Consider the following 24,896-nt stretch of genomic DNA (forward strand, 5'->3'; position numbering starts at 1 on the left):
CTGCACAAGGTCACTGAGTGAGTCTGTGCAGAACTTACACATCATGTTCTTCCCTGGTTTTGTGCTTCAACCACTGAGCAATATTTCTTTTCCTCTCTGATTTATCTGGCTTTTCCTCACTCCAGGTGCCTGAACATTTCTTTGGGGTCTTCAAAGTAGCAAGCACCTGTATATGCACTGCTGTGATATTTTTATAATTTTAAAAATGTTTCTAGAAAGTTAGAGCAGATTTTAATTATTTTATGGTAGCACCCACCAACTAGTAAATCAAGGTTTCTTGCAGCACACTACCTATCCCCCTGTTGTCCTGCAAGAAAAATGTCTTTTATGTAAAAATTCCTGTCTCCTCATGATATACACATATATTTCTTTCTTGACCATAGAAGTAATTGTCATTTTAGCAACCTTTTGAAGGAACAGGTGCCTGTTCCTTTTCCAGGCTGTAATGTGCTTAGCTTTTAGGGTGTTGTGTATTTTGAGTGAAGGGGTCCTTGTGGCATTGTGACTTCAATTTGTGTGAGTCTGATTGCAACAAACAACTTTGCAGCCTTTTGTCAAACTTCTTTAGCAGCACCAATATTTTGGAAAGGAAAACTAGAAGCAGATTGTTGTTTCAGCGATGGTGTTTCATCCTGGTCTTATTAACTTTCTCCAGTGCTCTCGGTCACTTTTCTGGCTGCAGTTGATGGGAGAAGTGCCAGTGGAATGCAGGAGCACACAGGCTCAAACTCAACAATTTGAATTTTTCTCCCAAGTGATGCCTCCCTCATTAAACAGAGTCCTTAAAAATTCCTCTGAAATGTCTTTAGAGACTGAGGCAGAAAAAGGGAATGTAGCTGAAGTCCTGTGCTTTGTTACAGTTCTAAAAAAAGTCCACAACTGTGTATTGTTTTTTTTCCTAGTAGGAAATTATATTTATGGAGAAGAAAGAGAATTGATGGTTAGAGCATAGGACAGAAAGCCAGTAACTTGAGTTACTCAGCACTGATGCCTATCTCATTGGTTTGATTTAGTTTCTTCCTCTGCAGGATGGACAGGAGGGTGTTTCACAGGATACTGTGAGGATCTCATCATGCCCGTGAACTCCTTTGACACTGACTAGGGTACAAATGACACTATTATCATTTTGAAATCACTCCTCTCTTATACCACTACTATCAGGAGCAACAACAAAGGAGGACTCAGATGCTGGAGAATGCCTTGTGCTGGGATTATTTCCCATGCTGCTCTTGTATATTAGGAGTAAGTGTCACCTGTCTTCTTCCTGTCCTTCTTAGCAGGTCCTGGGCAAAGCTATGGTGCGATCTTGAGGCAGAGATTAAAGTTCAGCTGGTGCTTGTTGTTTGTTTGCCATTTTGGTGGCCTTGGAAGTGTGTGGCAGCAATAATCCCTTCTTTATTATTTCTCATTGCTCTGGGGGTATGCTGGTATAAAGCTACAACTCCCAGCTACCTAGTGTAAATTAATGCTTATGTAATCATTGCATAATGCAGAATGCTTGTTCCCCTACTCGTCCTCTTTTCTTAGTCCCTGAAATTTATCCCTAGAAGAGTCATGGTAGCAGCCAGCTGGATTCACCGTGCTTGCAACGTGTCAAGCCCCCATATGCATCTATTTTCTGAAGCTGGAAAGGGGAAATTTGTTACCTAAATCAATATTTAGCCACCTCAATAAACTAGATCATATTTCTCTTTTTTTAAAAAGCTTTGAAGTGTTGTGAAAATAAATAAGGTTAAATCCGGTTGCTTGTGGTTTAGATCCCCATGGTAATTTTCGTAATCTGGCTGACAAAACTCTATTCTGGGTTACTAGTTAACTGGGATAACCAGAAAGGGGAGGTTACAGTTCCCTCCTGTGCACAGCTTGCTGAAAACTTCCCAGCACTCAGCCTGAAACATTTCCTGACTCCAGAGCAGTAGCTTTATGTAACTCATTGCTCTCGCACACCCCTGGCTAAAGGATAAATGTGACCGATCCCGGCCTCCCTTGCTACCTCAGTGGGTGCCTTTCCTGTCTTTGTTTCCCTGTCTTCACCAATGCCCACAGTGTCTGTGCAAGAGAGGGGGCACGGCAGGAGGGAACAGTTTAGGTTTGAGGACTTCCATCAGGAAAAGTAGTTTTGCTTACATAGCTAAAAGAGGGATGGCAGGTAGCAGCGTTTTGTATCTCTCCAGGTGTTTCCGTCTCAAAGCGCTATGAAAATGTTTGATTTGAAATTTCACAACCCTCTTTTGAGCTGGAAATGGATACAGGATTGCCCAGTGCTCCAGAGTAACCATGAGCCTGTGGTGCCTGCGAAAGGGAGGACGACCTGACGGGCACCTCACCTGGGCTGCACTCAGGGGCTTGTGCAGGAATGGGAGGAGGTCCTGGAGGGGCTGGGTGCCAGAGCAGGTACCTGCCACACTCCAGTGGCAATGGGGTGCCAGTGGCTGTGAGCCTGTGCCATACAACAGTTATATAAGTGCTCTTTGGTGTTTATGTAACCCGGGTCTCAGCGTCCGCAGCATTGAGGCCCAGCCAGAACAAGATCTCTTGGGTATTTGGGGCCTGGTTCTGCTTGCATAATCCCGGGGTTAGAAGATATATCGCCTGTCACCAAAGTTGGCTGTTTGATATTCCAGTTTGCCTCTCGGCACTTCTTGGCTGCTTCCTTTCCCTTTGGTTTCTGGGTGGTATATTCCTTGCTCCTGCCCTTCATTTCTGCTGCCTTTTGTTCCTGAAGGATTCCTTCAGGCCAGGAAAGGAGTTTTATTCTGCAGTATAACCTCATCAGCAACTGATATGCTGAAAGAAGTCTGAAGGAAAAAAGAAGGGCAGTGCCGCCTTGTAATTTATCTTTTAAAGTTTCCTATGTATTTGGGCTTACTTCTTGCCAGAGGAGACTGGAGATGGGTTTGGTGCTCATGGTCTGGCCCACAGAGTCGGTGCTGGTGGCTTTTCTTTAGAGCTCATCTCTTCCTTCATCCTCTGGTCCTGTGCTAGAGACAGAGGCAGCCTGCCATCCTTCACCAGCAATCTGCAGATTTCATGTAGGTGTCTTGAACCCATAGCGAGTGATCTCTTTACTGATACTTAGAGAAATGAAAAACATGTTACTCAGACTTCAAGCAGCACTCTTTGTTATACCAACATGACAGACTCTGTGTCTGGTTACAGTGACAGGTATGAACGACAAACCTGGGGTGGTTAACTCCTAGATAAATCAACAACGGGAATGAAAATGTACGTGCTTTTTGACAGGTGGAGGAAGCTTCCCGTGGGAGCAGGCTCAGCCCGAAAGAGCCTTTGTGCCTGGCAGTACTGTGGCTGTGACTCAGCAGGACACCAGGCATCGCAGCCGGCAGCAGAGCTGGGGCGGGAGCAGTGCCGGGAGTCGGGCACTGCTGTGGTCAGTGGGCTGCGCTCCGCTGGGGCCAGGCGGGGCCGGCCGGGGGCTGGGGCTGCAGGTCCCGCTGCCCGCGGCTCACCGCGTGGCCGCCCGCTTGGCCAGGGCGCAGTGCCTGCCCTGGGAGCTCCCACAGCCGTGGTCCTGTCTGCACAAAAGGCTGTTCCCGGCTGTCGTGCTGGCAGCAGTGGCAGCTGCTGGTGACCGGGGGACGGCCGGGTGCGGGGTCCGCCGTGCCGGGGGCAGCGCGGCCGGGCGCGGGTGCCGCGGGGGGGGCAGGTGTGCCGGGTTATATAATACTTACATAATTAGGGCTTTGTTAAGCGCTGGTGGCTGGGAGGGGCGTCCTGCCGTCGAAGACTGAGCCCGATTATTTTCCGAGGAGAACAAAGTCTTGTTGCTAATTAGCTGCCCTGAGAGCGGCTGCCGCGGAGAGCCCCCAGTTCCCGTAGGGGCTGCGTCCTGCTCCGTCCTGCTCCGACCCCCTCTGAGGTGGCTTTCCCAGTGCTTTGTGGGGAAGCAACCAGGTGTTGATGCGTGCTGTCTTTGTGCCTCTCCTGGGTGTTGCAACAGGTAAAGCCTGGAGGAAGGAAGTCTGAGATTTTCCCTTACTTTCACCTACACTCTACTTGAGGGGTTTCACAAGGAATTTACTGCCTCCAGCCCAGCCTTGTGGTGCTTAAGTGTTTTCACACAATGCCACCTCTGTGAGAGGTGCTCTGTGCAGACACCACTTTCCCACCTTGCATGGCATCTGCACAACAGTGGCACCAGTTGCATACAAAGAATATTTTGAAAATATTTCATTTATATTGCACAGCTGAGTACAGGATGAGCCAGAGGACTCTGGTTGTTGCCAGTCTCAGAGTTGATTGCTGTGCTGCAGTTAGAGAGCCACTGTTCTTCATGAGCCAGGTACAGTTTCACTCTGGCATCACCTACCCACCACTCCAGCTGCCAGCACACTGGGGAAACATCACATAACCCTAGAGAGCATCTTCCAGGCTGTCAGAGCCTTTGTAGCTGGGCTTACTCTGCAGAGTTGCTCCTCCAGCCTTTGGCACTCCAGTTGTAGTTCAGTGCGTCAGGGACTGAGTTGCAGCTGGAGCTGTGCAATTAGACTTTCTTGTGCCATCCCTCAGTGCTCCTCCCATTCCTGCTTTGACAGCTCAGTACTGCCTGTATTAGCACTAGCTAGTATTAGCTAGTCTCTGACAGGCTTTTGCCCACAAACTGCATAGAAGTTCCCAGAAGGCCTGCAATAATATTTAGCTGCTCTTTGTTCTTTGTGCAGGACAAAAGAAAGCTCCCAAAGTAAGAATTAACTGCTCACTGTTCTGCATGCTGCTATCTTCTGTACCATGCATGCATATCCCTGTCCTTAGGGTAGGAAATAATGCTCAAAGACTCAGCAAAATGATCCTATTTGGTATCCTAAGTTTCCGTAGTGAAATTATTTTAGAAATAAACAGGAGTCTGGTTTTCAGTGCTGTGTCTTTCCTGGAGTCACTGGAGTTACCCTGGCAATTAAACTGGTCTCCCAAGTGGAGGTGTACATACCTCTAGCTAGCCCTGTTAGCCGGCTACTAACTGAGCAGGCCAGGAAGTCACCAGCTTACACAGTAGTTTGTCCACTGAGGGGTCTCTTGGATCTTCTTATGCAGCAACCTCAGGTAGGAGACCCCAAATGAATGGGAATTTCTGTACTCCTAGGAGTGCTGACTGTTGCTAGAGCCAAACTGTGGATGCACAGACACTTGGACTTACTGAGGTCTGCCTTGGAGCAGGGAGATTGGCTGTAACACTGTTTCTCACTTACCTTGGCGTCAATGCAGTGTTAGTCACATGAATGTCACACCCCAAAACAACCTGCTGCTTCATGACACTGCAGCAACCTGAGCCATTTTGCAGAGCAGGCTGTGTCGAGAGCAGTTCACTGCTGAATCGATGATCTAGAGAATATTCTCCAGGCTGAATCCTGTGCTGTTGTAACAGAAGTTTGAGAAGGGGATGAGGCGAGCTTGGCTGCAATAGGAGGTGCCTGACTGCAGGACAAATCTTTTGCTGTGTTACACGTCATGAGTCACAGCTGTGTGCAGTGTTTAGGGACAGCTCTGTCAGTCACACCATACAGGGAGCATCTGAGGCAGTATTACACACAGCAGTCACGACTCTCTTACAGAGACTTCTAAACTGTAATACTGTGGCATGCAAGTTGGTCGAGAAACCAAACACCTACCCCTATTTGTATGTACATCTGGGGGTGGTGCTTGCTGCTGCTTATTGAGCAAAGAAAACTGGCAACCTCTGGCCTGCAGCACAAACCAGAGCCATGCTGTAACCAGGTCTGTTGGGTTTTGAAAGAGCAGGCACATTTCACACCTCTAAAGTGTGTGAGAAAGGATAGTCGTGCCCCTCTTGGCATTCAGGGTACCTTGGAGGACAGAGTGCCTGGGTGTGTGCAGGTGTCCATAACCACCTGGGAACTGTTTGAGGATTTCTCAGAGAGCTATAACCCACCTGAAGGAGTAGCTGCATTGATGCTACCACCACTTCTCTTGGGAGATCCTCTTTGTAGATCTGGTGAGGACAGTGCAAAACATGGAATAAAGGTGATGTGAACCAGGTGATTCTTGGTGCTCACAGCGTGTAACCATGGAATGGATTTACACCCTTGCCAACAACCACACCTGGCTGTCTTCTGCTGGGCAGACTTGGGCCTGATTTTTCTGATGTGGCTCATCCTGCTGTGCTGGGTTGTCAGCCCCAGGCTGGTGGCAATGCTCTTCTCCAGCAGGCAATGTGAATAGGTGCCCAGGTCTTCCTAGAGTGCACAGCAGCTCCAGCATGATCAGACAGTTGTCAACATGCAAACGTGGCTGTTGAATTTTTGTGTTGTGTAAAACACTACTTGTATAACCATGTCAGAGTAGTGTGTTGAGCTCCTGTTACAAAACCATAATTGGGTTTCTGCTGTATATGTAGGTTTGGCAAAATTGGGGCAGGATTATTCCATTGATTACCTGATGGGACCTGTTCAACGAGGCTGTTCCCACAGTCCCTCCAACCCAAGATCAGACCTGTTCTTATAGAAAATAGGTGTTTGTGTCTGTAGTTATTGTTTCTTAATGTGTTTCTGTCCCAGTGTGGGTCCCATTTACATAGCTTGGAGCTCACCATATTGGAGAGCAGCCACATGACTGCAGCAGGGAGCTGTGCTTTTCATCTGGGTTACGTTTAGGCTGTGCACATAATCAGGAGTTTAATACAAAGCAGCAGCAAAACAATTCCTGCTTGTAACAGCCACCTCCTGCCGCAGGTGTGGTGGTAGCTGTTGCAAAGTTAGACTTGTAATTTTATCATTGTGTTAGTTAAACTCTGTGTAAAGCTTTATTCGTGCTGGTGGCAAGGATTGGAGCAGCCTTTGGGAAGCCGGCTGTCCCCTGAATCCCACTGCAGCTGAATCAGTGAGATGTTTGGAGCTGTTGCTAGCGTGGAAGAGCTCTCTTGATGCATATGTGTCAGGAATGTGGGCTGAGGCACAGATTGTGTTCCTCACCTCAGAACTTGTATTGGCAGGACAAACACCAGCCTGAGCAGACGTGGCTGTGGTAGATAAGGGCTTGTACTCAGTGCCGGGACCAAATTTATCATCAAATTTTGGGCTTTAGGTTCCTGGTCAGATGAGAATTATATTTTAAAAAGCCTATCTGATCCAGCTGTATGTTTTACCAGATGAGAATTATATTTTAAAAAGCCTATCTGATCCAGCTGTATGTTTTACCAGAGCTCCTATTACATATCATTACAAGGAAAGAAAAGGTAAAATGCAGAAATGGAATGAGTCTACATAGGGATTGCAGAACACATCTGAAAACATAGAGGAGACATAATAATTTGGGCTCCTGAGAAAGGCTCAGGAGGTTTTGCTATTATCAACCTTGTCCTGAAGACACCCTTGCCTGGCACAGTGCAGGTGGCAGGTTGGCTGCTGGAGGGGGTGACGTGGGCAGTTGCTGGAGTGTGGGGAGGGAAGCGCTTCCTCTTCCAAACAAGCATGGCTTTGTGCTCTCTGGTGCCTTGTCAAGGTCCTCCGGGCCCAGGGTGAGATGGCAGCAGTGTAACCATGGCAGTGTTTGTCTCCGGTTTAATGACTCATCCCGGAGCATGTGATCACGTGTGCAGCCTCCCTGCTTCCCTTTGCCCTATTTCATCCAATCTTTTGATCTAGTTATATAACCAGGAGTCAAGAGGGGTGGGGGGAAGGAAACAGTGCTGAAGAATTGCAGGTAATGTGACTAAAATGTGTCTGTAGCTCAAATAGCAGAGTTGTTGTCTGGGAAGCCTGAGAAACTGGGTTTATTCCCAGAACAGTTCTCTCTCTGCAAGTGAGCTGGTGCTTGATATCTGAGCTTGTAAGTCTAAAGAGGCATGGTGGGAGGACAGGGCTCCAAGACCTTGGCTGTGGTAGGAGAGCTGCTGTGCTTGTAGCAGTGAACCCCTTTGCCTTTATCTTCACATGCATAACTCTCCTTGCATTCATCATGAGATCTGTTCCATCCCATAAGCTGTGAATACCTGGTTTTCCAGTATGTGTAGGGCTTGCAGAGACAGATATTCACAGAAGTGTTTGAGCTGCTCTGCTGGTGCTGGTCCATGGTGGGCTGAGCTCTGAAGTCCTAAATCTGTTCTGACAAAGACTTGCAGCAAGTGCTGGGGTGGGTCTGGTGGGATGTCTGGAGAGGAAGTTTGCAAAGTTGGTGCTTTTGAACAAGGTGCGAATCTACTTCTTGTCATCTCAATTTTAAGATGTGATACGGGAGATAAGGTTAATTTAATGGGCATATCAGCATGACAGCTGTAGGTGCAATGTGCTGTACTGAAGCATCCTTCGTTTAAGCTCCCAGCATTTTGAGAAGGAATGCTCTCTGTCTCCAGATCCCTCAGAGTCACAATGTGATGCTTGTTGGTTCTGTATTACTTCATCTGCCACATTCCTCTGCACTGATGTCTTCTTTCCTTCAAAGTTCTGTCTAAGTGTCATTTCAGTTCAGTCATTAGCTCAGACACACAATGTAAGCAAGAAAGCTGATTACAAGATGAAGTTCAGGGTATCTCTTTGCCTGACACAAGGGGACAAGATGCTTCAAAGAAGCTATTACAACGCTTGTCAGAAACAGTTTGCTTCAAGGGAAACTTTTGAACAGAAACATTTCCTTTCTTTGCTCTGGAAGCATTAGCTTGGTCACTGGCAGCCTGTTGAAGAGCCAAGTGTCACATAGAACAAGGTGTCATTTCACATTGTGCTTTAGGAGTGGAATCAAGCACAAAAGGAAGCCTGAAAATAGAGAATGAAGAGAAAAAGGAATGCATATGATGTATAATGTAGAAAGAATATTTCCACTTACATTTTGTTTGACAAAAAGCTTGTTGGAAATTACCCTTTAAACCATGAGAGTGAAGCCTGGTGCTGAAACCACTGAGCTGCCTGCTGAGCCATGACCCGGTGTTTGAACCAGATAACCTTTTACATACTGTGTTCTGTTGAGAGATGGTTACACAGGTGTCATAGATGGACATTTCTGCCCTATTTGAATGATGTGAAACAAAGAAAAAGAGATTCAAGTCCCTGGTTTTAATCAGAGCTTATCAGGCCCTCATAGAAAAACAGACTCTTGGGGTAGCAAGTGCTCCACATGGACTTAAATAATCTGCCTTGTTTTCTTGTGAGGACACATTTGGGCTGTGTTGAGGGGTGTTAGTCTTGGCTTTCACTAGGGACACACCCTTCACTGTAAAACTTTTTAACTGTCTTTGACTGTCAGAAAGGACCCCAGTTTTGACCCTCAGAGTGACATGCTTGCAAATGAGTGAGAGTAGGGCTTGTCAGTTCCCATTCGGTTCAAATCCTGCTGAATGCTCATGGAAAAGCCAGCTGCCAGCCTGGCACAGCTGTTCCCATGTCATGTTCTTCCCCTTGCAGACCAACCCCAGGAAGCCGTGTTCAGCGGTGACCATGCGGAGCACGCGGAGGATGGAGAATGGCAGCGCTCGACTTCAACTACCTCATCTCAGAGCGAGCGGGCAGAGCAACTCTTGCAGAACCAGCACAAGAGCCTGGCCTCTGAGGACACCAAAAAGAAGAGGGCTCAGAAACCGTCTCACATGCGGAGGAACATAAGGTAAGCAGCAGCAGCAGCAGGACAGCAAGAGCTTGGGTCACATATGGTGGTGAAAACAGAATCTCTGCACTTTGCTTCTGAGCTGTGTTGTGCCACTGCTGGCAAACCAGATGGTTTTTCTTTTCCAAAACCTTAGGATTTCACCAGTGGGAGTAGAGTGATCTCAGACTGGAGTGCTGCATGTGGGTGCAGACTTGTTTGGTATTTCAGAAGAGTGAATATTTGGTTACGGAATATATTGCAAAAATTGTGTAATTGCTGCTGTCTTTTGAGAGATGTAATTGAAAAACAGTACCACCATTAAGTAAATACCAGTCTCAGATATTTACTGAGATGAATCCTATTGCAAACAACCTAAAATACAGTCCTTTCCTGTACCATCCTGGGTACTTGTTGACAGGAATGCTGATGCTACGACTAGCGACTGAAATGTTGGAAGTCAGTTTCACCTGGATTTTATAGAGCAGTAGTTGTCCCACATATTCTGGGACAGGTTGTGAGGTGGTAAATCACTAGGAGATTTTGCTCAAGGGAATTTTATAAGCTCAGAGGAGAACTAATGGAGCAGGAACTCCTGTGGCAGCAAGTGGCTCTCATGCCCTGTGCTGGTGGTCTTTGGTTCCTATTTAAGCTTGTGCAGATTGATTTTCTTAAAGCTGAAGAAATAAGCATTGAATAGGCCTTGGAAAACGGAACTTCATTAGGATAAAAGCAATGTCCCTGAAGTGTGGGGTTGAGTGGTTTTAAAGGCTAGTTTGAGGGAGCTAGATTTTACCACTGCTTGTACTGCACCTCTCCTCTGGCAAAAGCACCTTCATTTCCAGGACTGGACATGTGACACTGAAGCAAGGGAAAAGCAAATTCTGGAAGTAAATAAAATTACCTGTAAAGGGAAGGTGCTTTGAGAGAATGCCTTGAAACAATTGTTAAAACCATTAGAGATCCTAGCTCCTCAAAATGCTGTCAGAAGAGAATGAGGGTGGTGACTTTTTGTGGTGGAATTGATGCATTTTCTTCTCATATATCTTCTTTGCATGACTTAGTGCATTTTGTGTTTGTAAACTGCATATGAATAAAAAGCACCCTTTTAAGCAGAAGAACTGGTCTCTGGTAACCTAGTTTAGTGTATGTGCTTACCCACTTACATTTTTCCTTCTTTCATTACTTTGCTTCTGTTGAGCTTTTGTCTTTTCCTTGAGTGATAGTAGTGTTACCTGTAGTTGAGAAGTGTTGAAATAGCTGTAGAATTTGCCCATATCTTTTGGGGGATGATGTTCCTACTCTTGTGTGGCTGGCAGAATACCTGGAGCTTTTCAGTGATCTTTGCAGCAGCTGTGCAGCCGTTCACATTTTTGGAAGAAATGGAGTGTAACCAAAGCACCTTTGCTCCTGTGTTCAGAAAGCTGTTGCGTGAGGACCAACTGGAAGCCGTGACAAAGGCAGCCCAGCAGGAAGAGTTGGAGAGAAGGAAACGGCTTGAGCAGCAGCGGAAGGATTATCCAGCCTCTATACCAACTGTTCCCCTGGAGTTTCTTCCTGGTAAGCACTGGGAGATGCCAGCCAAGGCAAGAGTTTTAAGGACAGATGCTGAATGAAGAAGGTAGTGCTATGCTTGTCCATGGCAGGACAAGGGATAATGGTTTTGACCTAAAGGAAGGTAGATTCAGGCTAGATACAAGGAAGAAATGCTTTACAATGAGCACAGGTTGTGCAGAGATGTGGTAAATGCCCCACTTCATTCAAGGTCAGGATGGATTGGGCTTTGAGCAACCAGATGTAGATGAAGATATCTCTGTTCAGTGTAGAGGGCTTGGACTAGATGACCTTTGAAGGGTCCTTCCAACCCCTAACATTGTGTGATTCTATGCTGTACTTGGCCTTTGAAGTGTAAACTCTTGGAACAGCAGTTCCAAACCACTTGTAGGTTCAGTGTAGGCAGTTCCACTTCTGTCCTTATTTTCTATTAAGGATACAGTGGCTACTTGGTAAAAGGTGCCAGGTAATGTTTGTTGAAGATATTTTGATACACATCAAGTGTGTGTAGGGGGATGCTGAAACAGATTTCTCGTCTTTCCAGTTGGTATGGGAGCTTAAATAACAGGCTTGATAGAAATGCCAGATACTGTTTGTCCTGGGAATGGTCTGGTAACATGTGTGTCTGGTACTGGGGATAGTGGAACAATAGACTGGGTGCACATATGTTGGTGATGTAACCTTGGCCTTCCTTGCATGTTTTGGCAAGCAGTGAGTTGCAGGCAGTATAAATGGTTAAGCATCACTCATGTCTTTGGGTGAATATGTCACCTTGCACTGTTCCCCAATCTAGATCATTTTGGTGATATGGTTTATAGCACAGCTTCAAAAGGTGTAAAGGGCAGAGAAGTGCAGCTGGATGTTGGGCAAGGGTAAGGAATTCTTGAGTTGGCCTTGCCTCTTGAAGAAATATATATTCTCCCTTATGTGCAAGTGTTAAAAACACTTTAGCATGTGGGAGAAGGAGTAAGAGCTGTTTAAAACACTTTGGATTATGCAGAGTAGGTTCAGCCCCAGAGGAATGTCATTGCTTGCTTTGTCGCTGCAGTGATGCTGTTTGGCCCCATTAGCCTCTCCTCCACATGGCAGCACTAAAAACATACAAACAAATGCTCTTGATCAGCAAAAGTTGTTTATGATATGTGGGATGTAATTATTACAATGTCCCTACTAACAAAGAGCAGTTATTATCCCTTCAGCAGTTGGTACTTTCTCTGCTGGATGAAGCACAGCTTTTACTGAGACAAAAAAAAAAAAAAAAAGAGAAACAAAGGGCTTCAGCATGTTGCATGGTCAGTGTGCCCCAGTCAGGGCCTGAAACAGAGGGTGCCATCAGCAATGGGCTATTGTTTCAGCATATTGAGAATGGAGGAGATTGTGACCCAGGAAGCTGAGTCATAGCAGGATTGTAGACAGTGAGAGTCTGTTATGGAAAATTCCAGGACTAAGTTATTGGAGCTAAAGTGGAAGGAAATACTGTCTGGTTTCTGAACAGTTTTGTCTCCTTCCCCATTATTATGAATTACTTATTGTTTGTAATTTATGTTTGTAGAGGACCTCGTTTTCAGAACAGCAGAGGCAACCCAGCTCCCCCCTCAGGTCCTGGCTGAGGAAGTGATCTGCCTCGACAGTACCAGCAGTGGCAGTGAGGATGATACTAAAGGAAAAAATAGCATTAAAGATGGTAAGTGACCAATTGCTTCAGCCTGCTCTTTTCACAATATGCTGTTTATGCAGCCACAAGTCGGTTTTCATCTGGTCAGATGCTCCAGTGGTGAATCACTTCAGATTTTTGTAGGCCTATTGGTTTCCAATTATATGGGCAGTTCTGGCCTGTGAGTCCTAAAATGACATTTATAAAATGGCCTGTCAGGCCCTCTTGTGAGCTTGTGTTTATTTCTGCTTTATAAATGCACTTAATTTTGCCCAGTGCATTGCTGAAGAATGCTTGCAGGAGATGTGGCACCATTTGCTGCATATAAAAGGAGCATCTAAAGTATTCAGATCTGCAGCTGGAAGTGGTTTTGAGTCCCTTGTCCCAAATGCATTCGACTGGACTCCTTGGTGATCCTTAGGCATTATATGAGTCAATAAAATTCATGTCTGGGATTGGGAATTAAGAAAACATATGGAAGAGAATGTCAAACACTCCTAGAAACTGTCTCATGTTCTTTTTGGATCAGTCCAAGTTAATGTTCCCTGAAACATTTGGAAGCCAGGGAAGCTGATGCTTTCATATGCTGGTCTGAGGGGCGTGGTGTGTGCCAGTATTGTGCCTGCTTGTTCAGGATACATCATTAGGTCAGGGTGGAATTGCAAAAGCTGGGGGTAGCCTTATTTCCTGATAGGTTTTTTCCATTCTTGATAAACCCTGACATCAAGTTAACTTTGTCCTTATTCTCTCCTGTTTTGGATACTTTGCAGAAGTGATTGAGCTAAGCTCAGGAGAGGATGATGCCCTCCAAATTGTGGACAGCAGTGACTCTGGCAATGAGGGGGAGGAGGATGGCAGTGAAGAGAGCAGTGGCTCTCATGTGAATGATGCCTTAAATCAGTCAGATGCTCTGGGGCAAGTCATTGTCAACATCAATCATCCACCAAATGAGGAGGACATTTTCCTGGCTCCCCAGCTTGCACGTGCAGTAAAACCTCATCAGGTAGGCTTTGTTAGCCTTGAAAATGCAATGAATTCAGGCAAGCCTGCCTGGAAATCTCAGCAGAACTTCTTTGGTGAGCCCTGCGACCCATCTGGTGATGACTGTTGTGGACAGTCAAATGATAAAACTGAATTAGAGGAAGGCCAAGGCTCTGTATAACTTCAGCTGCTGTTACTATCAGACCTTTGTATATTTAGATGAACTTTTAAAAAATAAAATTATTAACAAACTAATCAACCCCAATTCAGATCCTCTAGCTACAAATTAATTTTGATTTATTGATATATTCTCAAGAAATCCTATGAGCATCTAAAAATACTGAGTTTCAGAGCCTTCCCTAGGTTAGAGTAATTTAGTGAACTTGAAACGTCCCCTTTACATCTCCATGGTCCTGATGTACTTGCCACTCTGTAAATACTTATCCATCGTGGGCTTTTTTGTGTGCCACCATTCTAACACTTTTTCTGCTTTCCTGCCTAGATTGGTGGAATCCGATTCCTTTATGACAATTTGGTCGAGTCCTTGGAGAGATTTAAAACCAGCAGTGGGTTTGGGTGTATTCTAGCACATAGCATGGGCCTGGGCAAGACCATACAGGTCATCTCTTTCTTGGATGTACTTTTTCGGCACACGGAGGCAAAGACTGTTCTTGCCATTGTACCTGTAAGTAGCCACATGAAGGGCTGGCTGAGGGGCTTCCCTACCCTGCTTCTTTCTTTGCATAGAGAAGGTTGATTAGTGTCCCATCACTCATCAAGTTCTATCACATCCTTGCTGCTCTTGCCCCTCTATCATTCCCTGTGTTCCTGAATTTGCATGCTGTGAGCTGCTGCTTCCATCTGGGCACACTGGGTGTCATTCCCTAATCTCATTTTTGCTCTTAAAAAGCCCCAATGACTCAACTAGGTTTTTAATCCTTCCATGGCTAACTTTTTCAGGTGAATACGCTTCAAAACTGGCTAGCAGAGTTCAACATGTGGCTCCCAGCACCTGAAAACCTTCCTGCTGATTATAACTCCAAAGAGATCCAGCCCCGCAACTTCAAAGTCCACATCCTGAATGATGAACACAAGTAGGTGACAGTAAAAGCTTTTCTTGGTTCAGGGACCTCTGCTTCTTTCTGGGTCATTTTCCTTGCATGGATCAGGGCAGTGCAGTGGTCCTGGGCAATTCTCAGTTCATTAGCTGTGTCTGTACACCTGCCTGTTGATGTCTTCACCTTCTGGGTGGGATATATTTGAATCTGCTGATGCTGCTCTGGCCGTGTATTTACTGTTGGCCAGGATCTGATGTACTGTGGTGGACTGAGTGAAGACAGTGTCTTGATCTGAACCAATTCTGAGCAGACTGGAAGGGAAGGAAGCCTGGGGGATAGGAGCATTGAAGGAGACAACAGGGGATAAACAACTTGAAGATTACAACCATGTGAATTGGCAGCTTGTTCTGCAAATGATTTTTGCAGAGGCAAACTCAACAGCTCTGTAAAAAGGGAACTCTTGTGTTTTATATTCTTTTGTGCATGACAAGCTTCTACACCTCAGTTCCTGTAAGGATTTGTCATTCTCAGTCCTGCTCCATGGCACATAAAAGGCTTTTTTCCCCCTCTGTATCTGTTTGTTTCCTAAAGAAATTTCACTGTAAACCTCCATCTCGTTTGATGTGAGAAAAGTGCTTTAAAATACCCATTGAATGGGTATTTTTTTCTCAGCAGACTCCAATCCAGTGATTCAACCTGAAATTGGAGTAAAGCTTACGGTTTATTTGGTTGTTTTGCAGGACAACAGCTGCACGAGCAAAGGTGGTGAATGACTGGGTGACAGAAGGTGGTGTGCTGCTGATGGGATATGAGATGTACCGGCTCCTCTCACTGAAGAAGTCCTTTGCCACTGGCAGGAAGAAGAGAACAAAGAAACAAACTGGCCCTGTCATTATTGACTTGGATGAGGAAGACCGGCAGCAGGAGCTTCTGAAAGGTGGGAAGTCAGCCCTCAAGAAGGGAGAGTGTGGCCCTGCTGTCCAGCTGGCTGTCAGCTGTGGCAGCACAGGGAAACAACCTATAACTTGCTTTTAGTGTCGCTGACATGATAGAACTTTGCTGGGCGGGATTGTGTCTTTGGAGGCAGAAGGCTGTTGAGCTTTGTCTGAGTCTTTAATTTCTTGCAAGAGCTCCAAGTAAGCGTGGAATTCAGTACACTGAACTCTGGGATTTGTCATTGTGAGATTTGCCACTCTGATTTAATGCAAGACACCCAACTTGATGCAATGCAGGTCACTGAACAGAAATCAAGGGACGGTCATGTTTGCTCATTACCACATTTTGCTAAATCAGAACTACTGTCTAGTCAAATGTTATCTCCTGCATCAGCCTTTCTCTCTGCACCCATGGATACTGCTTTTTTGTCTTTCAGAAATACTCCTCTGTTGTGAAGCTGGTGACCTTATAAAACCAGAACTTTGTCTTACTCATCTCTAACTAACACTTAATGTCCCTTGTCCTCAGGGATTGAGAAGGCTTTGTCTCGCCCCGGCCCAGATGTGGTTATTTGTGACGAAGGACACCGGATAAAGAACTGCCATGCCAGCACTTCCCAGGCACTGAAGAACATCCGCTCGCGCCGGCGGGTGGTGCTGACTGGGTACCCACTGCAGAACAACCTCATCGAGTACTGGTGCATGGTGGACTTTGTCCGGCCTGACTTCCTGGGCTCGCGGCAGGAGTTCAGCAACATGTTTGAGCGGCCCATCCTGAACGGGCAGTGCATTGACAGCACCCCCCAGGACGTGCGGCTGATGCGCTACCGCAGCCACGTCCTGCACAGCCTGCTGGAGGGCTTCGTGCAGCGGTGAGCCCGTGGGGAGTTCTCAGGGGTGTAGTCCATGTAAACAGCTCCTTCATCACAAGTTACCTGGCTTGTTTGCTGAGTTTATGTAGTACAACTAAATCTTGCTGCTTTATAAAATCATGGAATTGTTAGGTTGGAAAAGATGTGTAAGATCAAGTCCAGCCGTTAACCCAGCACAGCCACCACTAAAGCTTGTCCCCAGGTGCCACACCCACAAGTCTTTTAAATCTCTCCAGGACTGGTGACTTCCCTGAACAGCCTGTTCCAATGTCTGACCACCCTTTCCATGAAGAATTTTTTTCTAATATCCAATCTAAACCTCCCTGGCACAATATGAGGCCTTTTTCTCTTGTCCTGTCACTGTTACCTGGGAGAAGAGACTGTTCCCTACCTGGATATAACCTACTTTTAGGTAGTTGTGGAGAGAGAGAGGTCCCCCCAAAGCCTCCTTTACTACAGGCTGAGCCCCCTCAGCTGTTCCTCATCAGACTTGTGCTCCAGACCCCTCCCCAGCTCTGTTGCCTGAATCTGGACACACTCCAGCACCTCACTGTCTTGTAGTGACCCAAAACAGATTCCAGGATTTAAGGTGGGGCCTCACCCACTCATGTACCCATGAGTACATGGGGAGGTTCACTGCCCTGGCCCTGCTGGCCACACTGTAAAGTTGGTTTGCTTTGGTACCACAGACTCTGATAACAGAGAACTACACCTCTAACTGCTCTAGAGTGACCTCAGGTTTATTTTGATGGCTTAATAGCCAATTTGGATGTGTGCTTTGTGACATCCTTATCCAAGAATCTGAAAGTGTTTTGTGAGAGTGTTAAGGAAAGTCACAGCGACTCCACCACTCTGGAAATAAATCAGCATTTTTTTCTCAGATGAGGATTCTGAGATGCTGGTGTGGAGTGTTTTAATCATTGGCAGAGCTGAAAAGAGACTTTACATCTTATTTCTGTTTTTCAGCTACCTTGGAAAACAGGACTTTCATCACCCTCTTAACTCTGTGACTTGTGCTAGAAGATTGTAATGTTTGAGATCTTTGTAATTGTGTTTACAATTGGTATTTGGCTGCAGGGAGAGTATCTCAGAAGTCTCATACATTAGAGAAGCATGCAATTTAGAGGTCCTTCTCCCTGCAGCTGGGTGGGCAAGAAGTCAAAATTTTTCCCTACAGGCAGCCACAGGGAGGTCGTATTGAGAAATTCCCTTCCCCTGTATTTATTCCACTCTTCTATTTCCTCCACAGGCGAGGCCACAACGTGCTGAAGGTTCAGCTCCCATCTAAGGAAGAGCACGTCATTCTGGTACGTCTGTCCAAGATCCAGCGGGCCCTTTACACGGAGTTCATGAACCGGTTCCGAGATGCAGGCAACAGTGGCTGGCTGGGGCTGAACCCACTCAAAGCTTTCTGTGTCTGTTGTAAGGTATGTTTTGGCAGAAGATGCAAAGAAATATTCTAATCTGTTGGGGAAAGGGGAATATAAGTCAGAAGAGGAGGTGAAAGTGTGGTTGGCCAGGGACATCATCTCTCCTCAGAGTGCTCTGCAGTAGTTCTAACAGTATTGTTATCTTTGCTTCCAAAACTGGGGTGCAGGGATGTTAAATGTCTCTTTCAAACTGTGCAAGAAACCTGCTGGCATCAGCTGAAACAATCTGGGATGATACCTTAAACTGCATAACCTTACCTGCTTAGTGCAAGCAGGCAGCTTCCTCTGCCTTTGTGCTGTGTGGGTTGCACAGTGACCTCCTGGTTTGTTCTCAAGGAAAGAATTGGACACGTTTAAAGATAGGAGAGCCAGAAGAAGTATTAGTTCTTTCCTTTGAATAGCTGTGAGGCCTTTCAGGTCACAATCATTGGCAAGCAGCAGACCAGTGCAGGTCTAACCACTTCCTTTCTTTATCCCTTCAGATCTGGAACCATCCAGATGTGCTGTATGAAGCTCTGCAAAAGGAGAATCTGGCAAACGAGCAGGATTTGGATGTGGATGACCTTAGCACAGCAAGCACTAATTCCCGCTGCCAGCCTCAGGGAATTAAAGTTAAAACAGAGAGTAATGCTTTGGCATCACCAGTTGGAGAAGCTACTAATAGCAAGTTCCTCCAGAGTGTTGGCTTCAACCCTTTTCAGGAGAGAGCAAATCAGGTCGTAACTTACGAGTGGGTGAGTGTCACTGCTGGAAAACTCTTCATTTGGAGAGTCTGAAAGAATGGACAGTTTTCTGAAGCAGAGCAAAGAGAAGACTCTTCTGTTTGAGTTACGGGTTTCTCCTATGTTCTCTTTACCACAGAGCATCTTGATAAGCAGATCCACATGGTGCTAAGAGGGGTTTGTGACTCTTAGGAGGTAGAAGTGCAGGCAGCACTCTTATGTCATTGTTCTCATTGGACCAAAAAGGCCGTGGAGATTGTTATTCTAAATAAAGGTGTTAGGGTGAAGTTTGTTGTAAATAAGAGGGTGGTAAATGTAGAAGGATGGAGGAAAGCTCTTGAGATGAAAGAGTCATGAGAGGTCAAGAGGACACTCATTCATCGAAGAAGTTTGTCATTTGGAGCTTCTGGAATGGGAGGTAGCAGCAGCAGTTGGGAGTAATATGGCCACCTCAAACAACTGGATGTAAATAACCTTGTTGCCATGATTTATTTCTCTCACCTTGAGACAGGGTTGTTGAACTAAACAGGGAATGAGCAACTCCACCTGTAATAGTCTCCCATTTCTCGGTAGGCCAAAGACATCTTGTGTGATTACCAGACGGGAGTCCTGGAGAACTCACCCAAGATGGTGTTACTTTTCCACCTAATTGAGGAAAGTGTGAAGCTTGGAGACAAGATCTTGGTCTTCAGGTAAGCAGAGTATCACCAACTGATCTTACAGTCATTAAATACTGGAGTAGTTGGATCCCCCCTGGTACTAGGAGGCTTTTACAGAGGATGAATGCTGTGGCAGTTCTCCTTTTTTCTCCTTTTTTGTATTAATGTGGATTTTTATTTGTGGATTTTATACTTCCACCACTGTCACATTTACTAGTGAGGGTTGTTCTGCACAAACTGTGTTTGACAACCATCAGCACTGTCGTGGCTGGGGAAGGGTTCTGATACTCTGCTTCTGCTGCTGGGGGACTTTTTCCTAAACAGAGATCTTGGTTTTGCAGCCAGAGCTTGTCTACCTTATCTGTCATTGAAGAGTTTTTGGCAAAGAGACCGATGCCGAGTCCTCCAGGCTCCGATGGAGGAGTTAATAACTGGGTCCGAAACATCAACTACTACAGTGAGTGCATTCAGTCCTCCTCTCTTTTGTTGTGACACTGGTTGATCATGTGAAGGACTAATTCCTGGAAATTACCCACCATCTTCTTTTAGTTGTCTTTGGGTGTGAAAATGCTCTGCTGAAGCATTCTTCTCATGAACCTCTTTCACTGTTCTTACTTTTGTTGTTTTGGAAGACAATGTCAGTTGGATAGCAGCCAAGCAGTAATTTCCAAATCCTCTTTTGACATCTTACTTAGAAGATGCTAGACATCTTTGACATCTCACTTACAGACTACTGCTTTTTTTAAGTTGCAAAAGATCCTCTTTGCTTCCTGTTGGCTATTTGCTAGATCTTGCTTCCAAAACCAGAATCACTATGGAATGCTTTCACTTGCTCAAGGCTGTGAATTCCTCTCCCTTCTTCCCCAGCTTTAAATCTTTTTCTGGTACAGGTTGTTGCTTTGTGTGGCTACTTTGCAGGCCAGGACTGAGAAGAGTGGTGGATATGGTGTTCCTGATTTTTGCAGAGCTGCCAGAAGCAAGCTGCTGCTCAGGAACAGAGACATGACACCCCCTGCACTCCTTTACACCAGCATTCTCTGTGCTGGTGGGGGTTTGCCAAAGCCTTTACAATTTTGCTTTCTCTTGATTCCCAGAGCTTCCTGCATACATGAGGCCTTTGTTCCTCTTGTTCCTGCTTGTTATCCACCTTGCCTAAAACAGAGCCTTAAAGGGCTAGATGTGTTGTAGTGCTCCCAGGCCTGGCCTTGACAAGCTTGAGTAATGTTTACTTGATCTTTCAGTTGATCAAGTCCCAACCTGGCTGGCCGCATTGCACCTGCCTTTTTGGGCATATTACAGGTACAGAGTGTTCCAGTTGAGATGCTGGAGTACGACTTGAATTGGTTTGGAACCAGTTTCAAAGCTCAGTGTTTGGAAAGTGGGTTTGTTCTGACAGAAATCCCCCAAACATACAGAACTTTTACATTTATCTTTAATTCCTTTCTTAGGACTGGATGGTAGCACCTCTGCCTCAGAAAGGGAACGGCTGATTAACCAGTTCAATGATCCCAGCAATGCCTCTGTTTGGCTGTTCCTTTTGTCCACACGGTGAGTTGGCTGGAGCAGAAGGGCACGGGGGAGGACTCGTACTGATGTTCTGGATGCATGTGGGTTTTCAGTTCTTAACTTCCTTTGTAATATGCTCTCCATGGTATGATAGTGCCATCTGCTTCTGAATTCCCTAGGGATGTAGGATTTCAGCCTTAGGCCTCTGCAACATCTTAACAGTCTTGGAAACCAAACTTGGGTTTCAAGTTTGACTGGAGGAAACTTTCCATAAACCCTTTATGGACTCTTGATTGTGATGGTTGTCCCTGCCTGGAAGTTTTGGAAATTGACCAGGGCAGCAATTTGAAATTTGCCTTAATTTTCCAGTGCTGGGTGTTTGGGTGTCAACCTCATTGGAGCAAACAGAGTGGTGGTGTTTGATGCTTCCTGGAACCCGTGCCACGATGCCCAGGCCGTGTGCCGGGTGTACCGCTACGGGCAGAAGAAGCCGTGCCACATCTACAGACTGGTTTCTGATTACACCCTGGAGAAGAAGATCTATGACCGCCAGATCTCCAAGCAGGGCATGTCAGGTAAGTAAGTGCACAACATTGCACTCTCAGCTTTCACTCCTCTTAGCTCCTGTAAGTCCTGTTTCTGCGGGTTTGTAACTTCTTTTAAGGTTGAAAAACAGACAAAGAGGTGACAGGCACCATCCCAGGACTATGTTTGATGTTTAAGTTGGCAGTGACATAGGATCCTGTAAGAAATTCATGGTGGTAGAGCCAGCATCCTGCAGCAAGGTTGTGGTCCCGGTCCACTGCTCTGCCATTTATTTCCCCTGCTCCTCTTCTGGCTACTGCAACAGACTGGAGACGCAGGGGGTTGCTCATCCTATTTTCCCCTCTGCCTGGATATTGCTCATCTTAAACTGGGTGTTACTACTTAAATAGCTCTGTATCTCTGTTTTCCTGCAGTAAGAGAAGAAAAATAGCTAAATTAAACCATATATTGACACCTTTTACTGTTAGTGTTTGCTTAGGTGTCAAGAGTAATTAATTCATTGTGGTTCTGACCTGCCTTTGTACCATAAGTATCTTTTGTGCTGGCTTGTTCCAGTTGTCAAGCTGCTCTCATAGAATGTGCAGCTGAGGGTTGTGGTGACCCAAAGAGAGCTCTGTGTCCTTCTTTGCTCAAAACTCCAGAGGCAGTAGCCCAGCATGATCAGCTCAGTTTGCTGTTGTGCACTTGAGGTGGAGTCCCCTGGCAGCTGGCCTGGCTCCCAGGAGAGTCCTGGATAGAGGTGTTTTCTCCATGTGCTCCCATTTGACCTATGTGCAGGAGGGAGTGTTCAAGGAAAACATTCAGGCTCTTGTGAGTGAGGGAATGTGGCTGCTTTTCTGAGCTTTCCACTTTAGTGCATAGTTATTAATTTGAGCCTTGTTGGTGGGATTTGTGGGAAAACACATACTGATGTGGCTGCAGTTCTGTCCCAGAATGTGTATGTTTACAGCCTTGTTGTGTGAGATGGGACACTATCCATAATCAGTGTTGTGTTCCTGTTTGTCAGGAGCTTGCTGACCTGCACAGTTTTGCTGTGCAGTCTGCAGCACAGGCACTTGTCAGCCTGACTTGGTCAAACAGGCTCAGCTCTGAACCTGATGATTTTTATCCTTGCCTGACATTTACCGAATATTTCTGAGGATTGTGTAGATTGCAAGGAGGAAGCTGTATTAGGACAGAAGTGTAGGAAGGGCAACAGGCAAGCAGTGCTGATCTCTTCCCTTGTCTGCTCACTCCATTCTCTCTCTTTTCCAGATCGGGTGGTGGATGATCTGAACCCAGTGCTGAACTTCACTCGACGGGAGGTGGAGAACCTGCTGCATTTTGTGGAAGAAGAATCTGACCCTGCTCAGCTCTCCCTCAATCCGAGCAAGATGAAGGAGTCTGTTCTACAATTAGCCTGTCTCAAGTATCCTCACCTCATCACCAAGGTAAGACCAGCCTGCTTCTTTGCTGGCACTGCCCTGCACAGGCAGGAGTGGGCCTGGAGGTTTCTGGCAGTGTGATGGGGCCATGGTGACAAGAAGGATGCACCTAGGTGCTGGTGGGAATAGGCAGAAAATTCTCTAGAGAGGACCCAAAGATCCCTGCCCTTCCCTGTGATATCTTCCACTCATCCAGAAACACCTCTGTCCTGTACAGGTTTGGGGGCAGGTTGTCAGGCACCCCTTTCTTCAGCTTTGTGCTGGGCGTGAAGGTGGCAGTGGAATATCCCAGCTTGCTGCCAGCTCTTTTTCTGAGGTGACTTTAAACCAAAGCTGGGATAGGCAGCACTGTCCTGTCCTGTTCAGGAGTGTCACTGGTAGGGTGGTGCTGCAGAGTGGGCCTGTGCCAGATGCTGTGGGGCTCTGGGGGCTGTGTGACATTGTGGCGGGCTCCGTACTTGTGCTCCTGGCCTGGCCAAAGCTCCTGGGTTTCGCTGTGTGCTCGTGGTAAGTGATGGCCTTGGCTGGGCAGGTGATGGCATTAGCTGACTGTCACCCTTCAAGATGAGCCTTGGTCACATCCACAGCGGTGCCCCCCACACGTGCTTTGCCATGGCCAGCTCTGCCAGCCTGGGAAGGAGACAGGCTGCCGCAGGGAGCGGGCGGCTGCCGTTCGGGGCGTGCTGGTTCCCTCTTGCGGTGCGTGGGTGCCAGAACCGCGGTGCTGTGGGGTTGCAGGAGCCTTTTCAGCACGAGTCACTGCTGATCGACCGGAAGGAGCACAAGCTGACCAAGGCAGAGAAGAAAGCAGCCAAGAAGAGCTATGAGGAGGAAAAGAGAGCATCCGTCCCCTACACCCGGCCGTCCTACGCACAGTATTACCCAGCCAGCGACCAGAGTCTGACAAGCATCCCTGCCTTTAGCCAGAGGAACTGGTGAGCACCTGCCCCTTCCCTTCTTCCCATGCTGTAGACATGAAATGAAGGGGCAAATGATGCTTATCGCTGTGGGGTGGGTGCTGCACTCTCCTCCCTCCTCTCTCACTAGGCGACCAGCCCTCAAGGGTGAGGACAAACCAGTGGCAAGTGTCCGCCCAGTTCAGTCCACCCCCATTCCAATGATGCCCCGGCATGTCCCCATGGGTGGTGCAGGATCAGCCTCAAGTTCCAACCCTGCTGTCAACTTTCCCATCAACTATCTACAGCGAGCTGGTGTCTTTGTGCAGAAGATTGTTACCACCACGGGTGAGTTGCTACTGCTCAAAGTGGGTTGGGTATGTGATGCCCATGGTAAATTGAGGATGCCCATAGTGTACTGAGGATCAGGGTGAGTTGTAGATGCCCACATGGGTTGTGGGCAGATGGGCATCAGAGGCAAAGATACTGTCTCTCTGCATTTGAGTGGTTCCTTTGTGCCTGGAGGACTTTCCCTGCAGGTATACAAGAGCCATGGACCTGGTGGATTGTTGAGAGTGAACTTTCCCTGATAGGACCTGCAATACTGTCACTGGTGGTTCTGGAGATGCTGTGCCAGGACAGCATGGCTTTAGCTTCCTTGGAGCCTCTGCTGCCTTCTTGTGCTGTGTAGAAATAAACCCAGGGCTTGCTTATAGCACAGCACACAGGAGACACAACTGCACTGCAGAAAAAGGGGTTGGTGGTGTACCTGCCCACTCCTGGCTGTGGCTGACATGTAGTTTAATGGGCACTATTCTGTTTCTTTCCCCACTGCCAGATATTGTGATTCCGGGTACAAACACATCCACTGATGTACAAGCTAGAATCAGTGCTGGGGAGAGCATCCACATCATCCGAGGGACAAAAGGTAATTCTGTCCTGCTAAGACTTGTGGATAGGGTCCTAGGCAGTGCTAATTAGCAAAGAAAATGATGTAAAGGCATGAATCATTCCCTTGAGAAAAAAAGAAACAAGAAGGGAAGGAGGTCTTGAGTTTGCAGTGACTCTGTTGCAGCCCATGCTCTGTATGTGCTGATGCTGCATGGCTGT

The 24,896-nt window shown here is 46.7% G+C and overlaps 1 protein-coding gene and 1 long non-coding RNA gene across 9 annotated transcripts in view; one reads left to right on the plus strand and one right to left on the minus strand.

The window, feature by feature from the left end:
- Window positions 1–24,896, plus strand: part of RAD54L2 (RAD54 like 2) — a 68,914-nt gene that overhangs the window by 37,521 nt on the left and 6,497 nt on the right. For 6 of the 8 annotated variants that reach the window (XM_053989424.1, XM_053989426.1, XM_053989422.1 and 3 more), the window contains 18 exons: window positions 9,372–9,570; window positions 10,970–11,109; window positions 12,656–12,787; window positions 13,528–13,760; window positions 14,241–14,423; window positions 14,699–14,832; window positions 15,537–15,733; window positions 16,261–16,603; window positions 17,853–18,030; window positions 18,516–18,767; window positions 19,329–19,447; window positions 19,756–19,871; window positions 20,863–20,962; window positions 21,290–21,495; window positions 22,721–22,896; window positions 23,629–23,825; window positions 23,938–24,134; window positions 24,625–24,714. In XM_053989424.1, the coding sequence (XP_053845399.1) occupies window positions 9,372–9,570; window positions 10,970–11,109; window positions 12,656–12,787; window positions 13,528–13,760; window positions 14,241–14,423; window positions 14,699–14,832; window positions 15,537–15,733; window positions 16,261–16,603; window positions 17,853–18,030; window positions 18,516–18,767; window positions 19,329–19,447; window positions 19,756–19,871; window positions 20,863–20,962; window positions 21,290–21,495; window positions 22,721–22,896; window positions 23,629–23,825; window positions 23,938–24,134; window positions 24,625–24,714 (3,192 nt within the window). Of the gene's footprint in view, window positions 1–3,698; window positions 3,962–9,371; window positions 9,571–10,969; window positions 11,110–12,655; window positions 12,788–13,527; window positions 13,761–14,240; window positions 14,424–14,698; window positions 14,833–15,536; window positions 15,734–16,260; window positions 16,604–17,852; window positions 18,031–18,515; window positions 18,768–19,328; window positions 19,448–19,755; window positions 19,872–20,862; window positions 20,963–21,289; window positions 21,496–22,720; window positions 22,897–23,628; window positions 23,826–23,937; window positions 24,135–24,624; window positions 24,715–24,896 lie in introns of those variants that run through there. The other 2 variants (XM_053989427.1, XM_053989428.1) reach the window with 2 other exon arrangements.
- On the minus strand, window positions 2,834–3,661 carry LOC128813945 (uncharacterized). Its single transcript, XR_008439221.1, has 2 exons — window positions 3,181–3,661; window positions 2,834–3,074 (listed from the first exon to the last, which is right to left on the minus strand). It is a non-coding gene; the product is annotated as an uncharacterized LOC128813945 (long non-coding RNA).

This window comes from Vidua macroura, chromosome 13, assembly GCF_024509145.1.
Source record: "Vidua macroura isolate BioBank_ID:100142 chromosome 13, ASM2450914v1, whole genome shotgun sequence".
Lineage (NCBI taxonomy): Eukaryota > Metazoa > Chordata > Aves > Passeriformes > Viduidae > Vidua > Vidua macroura.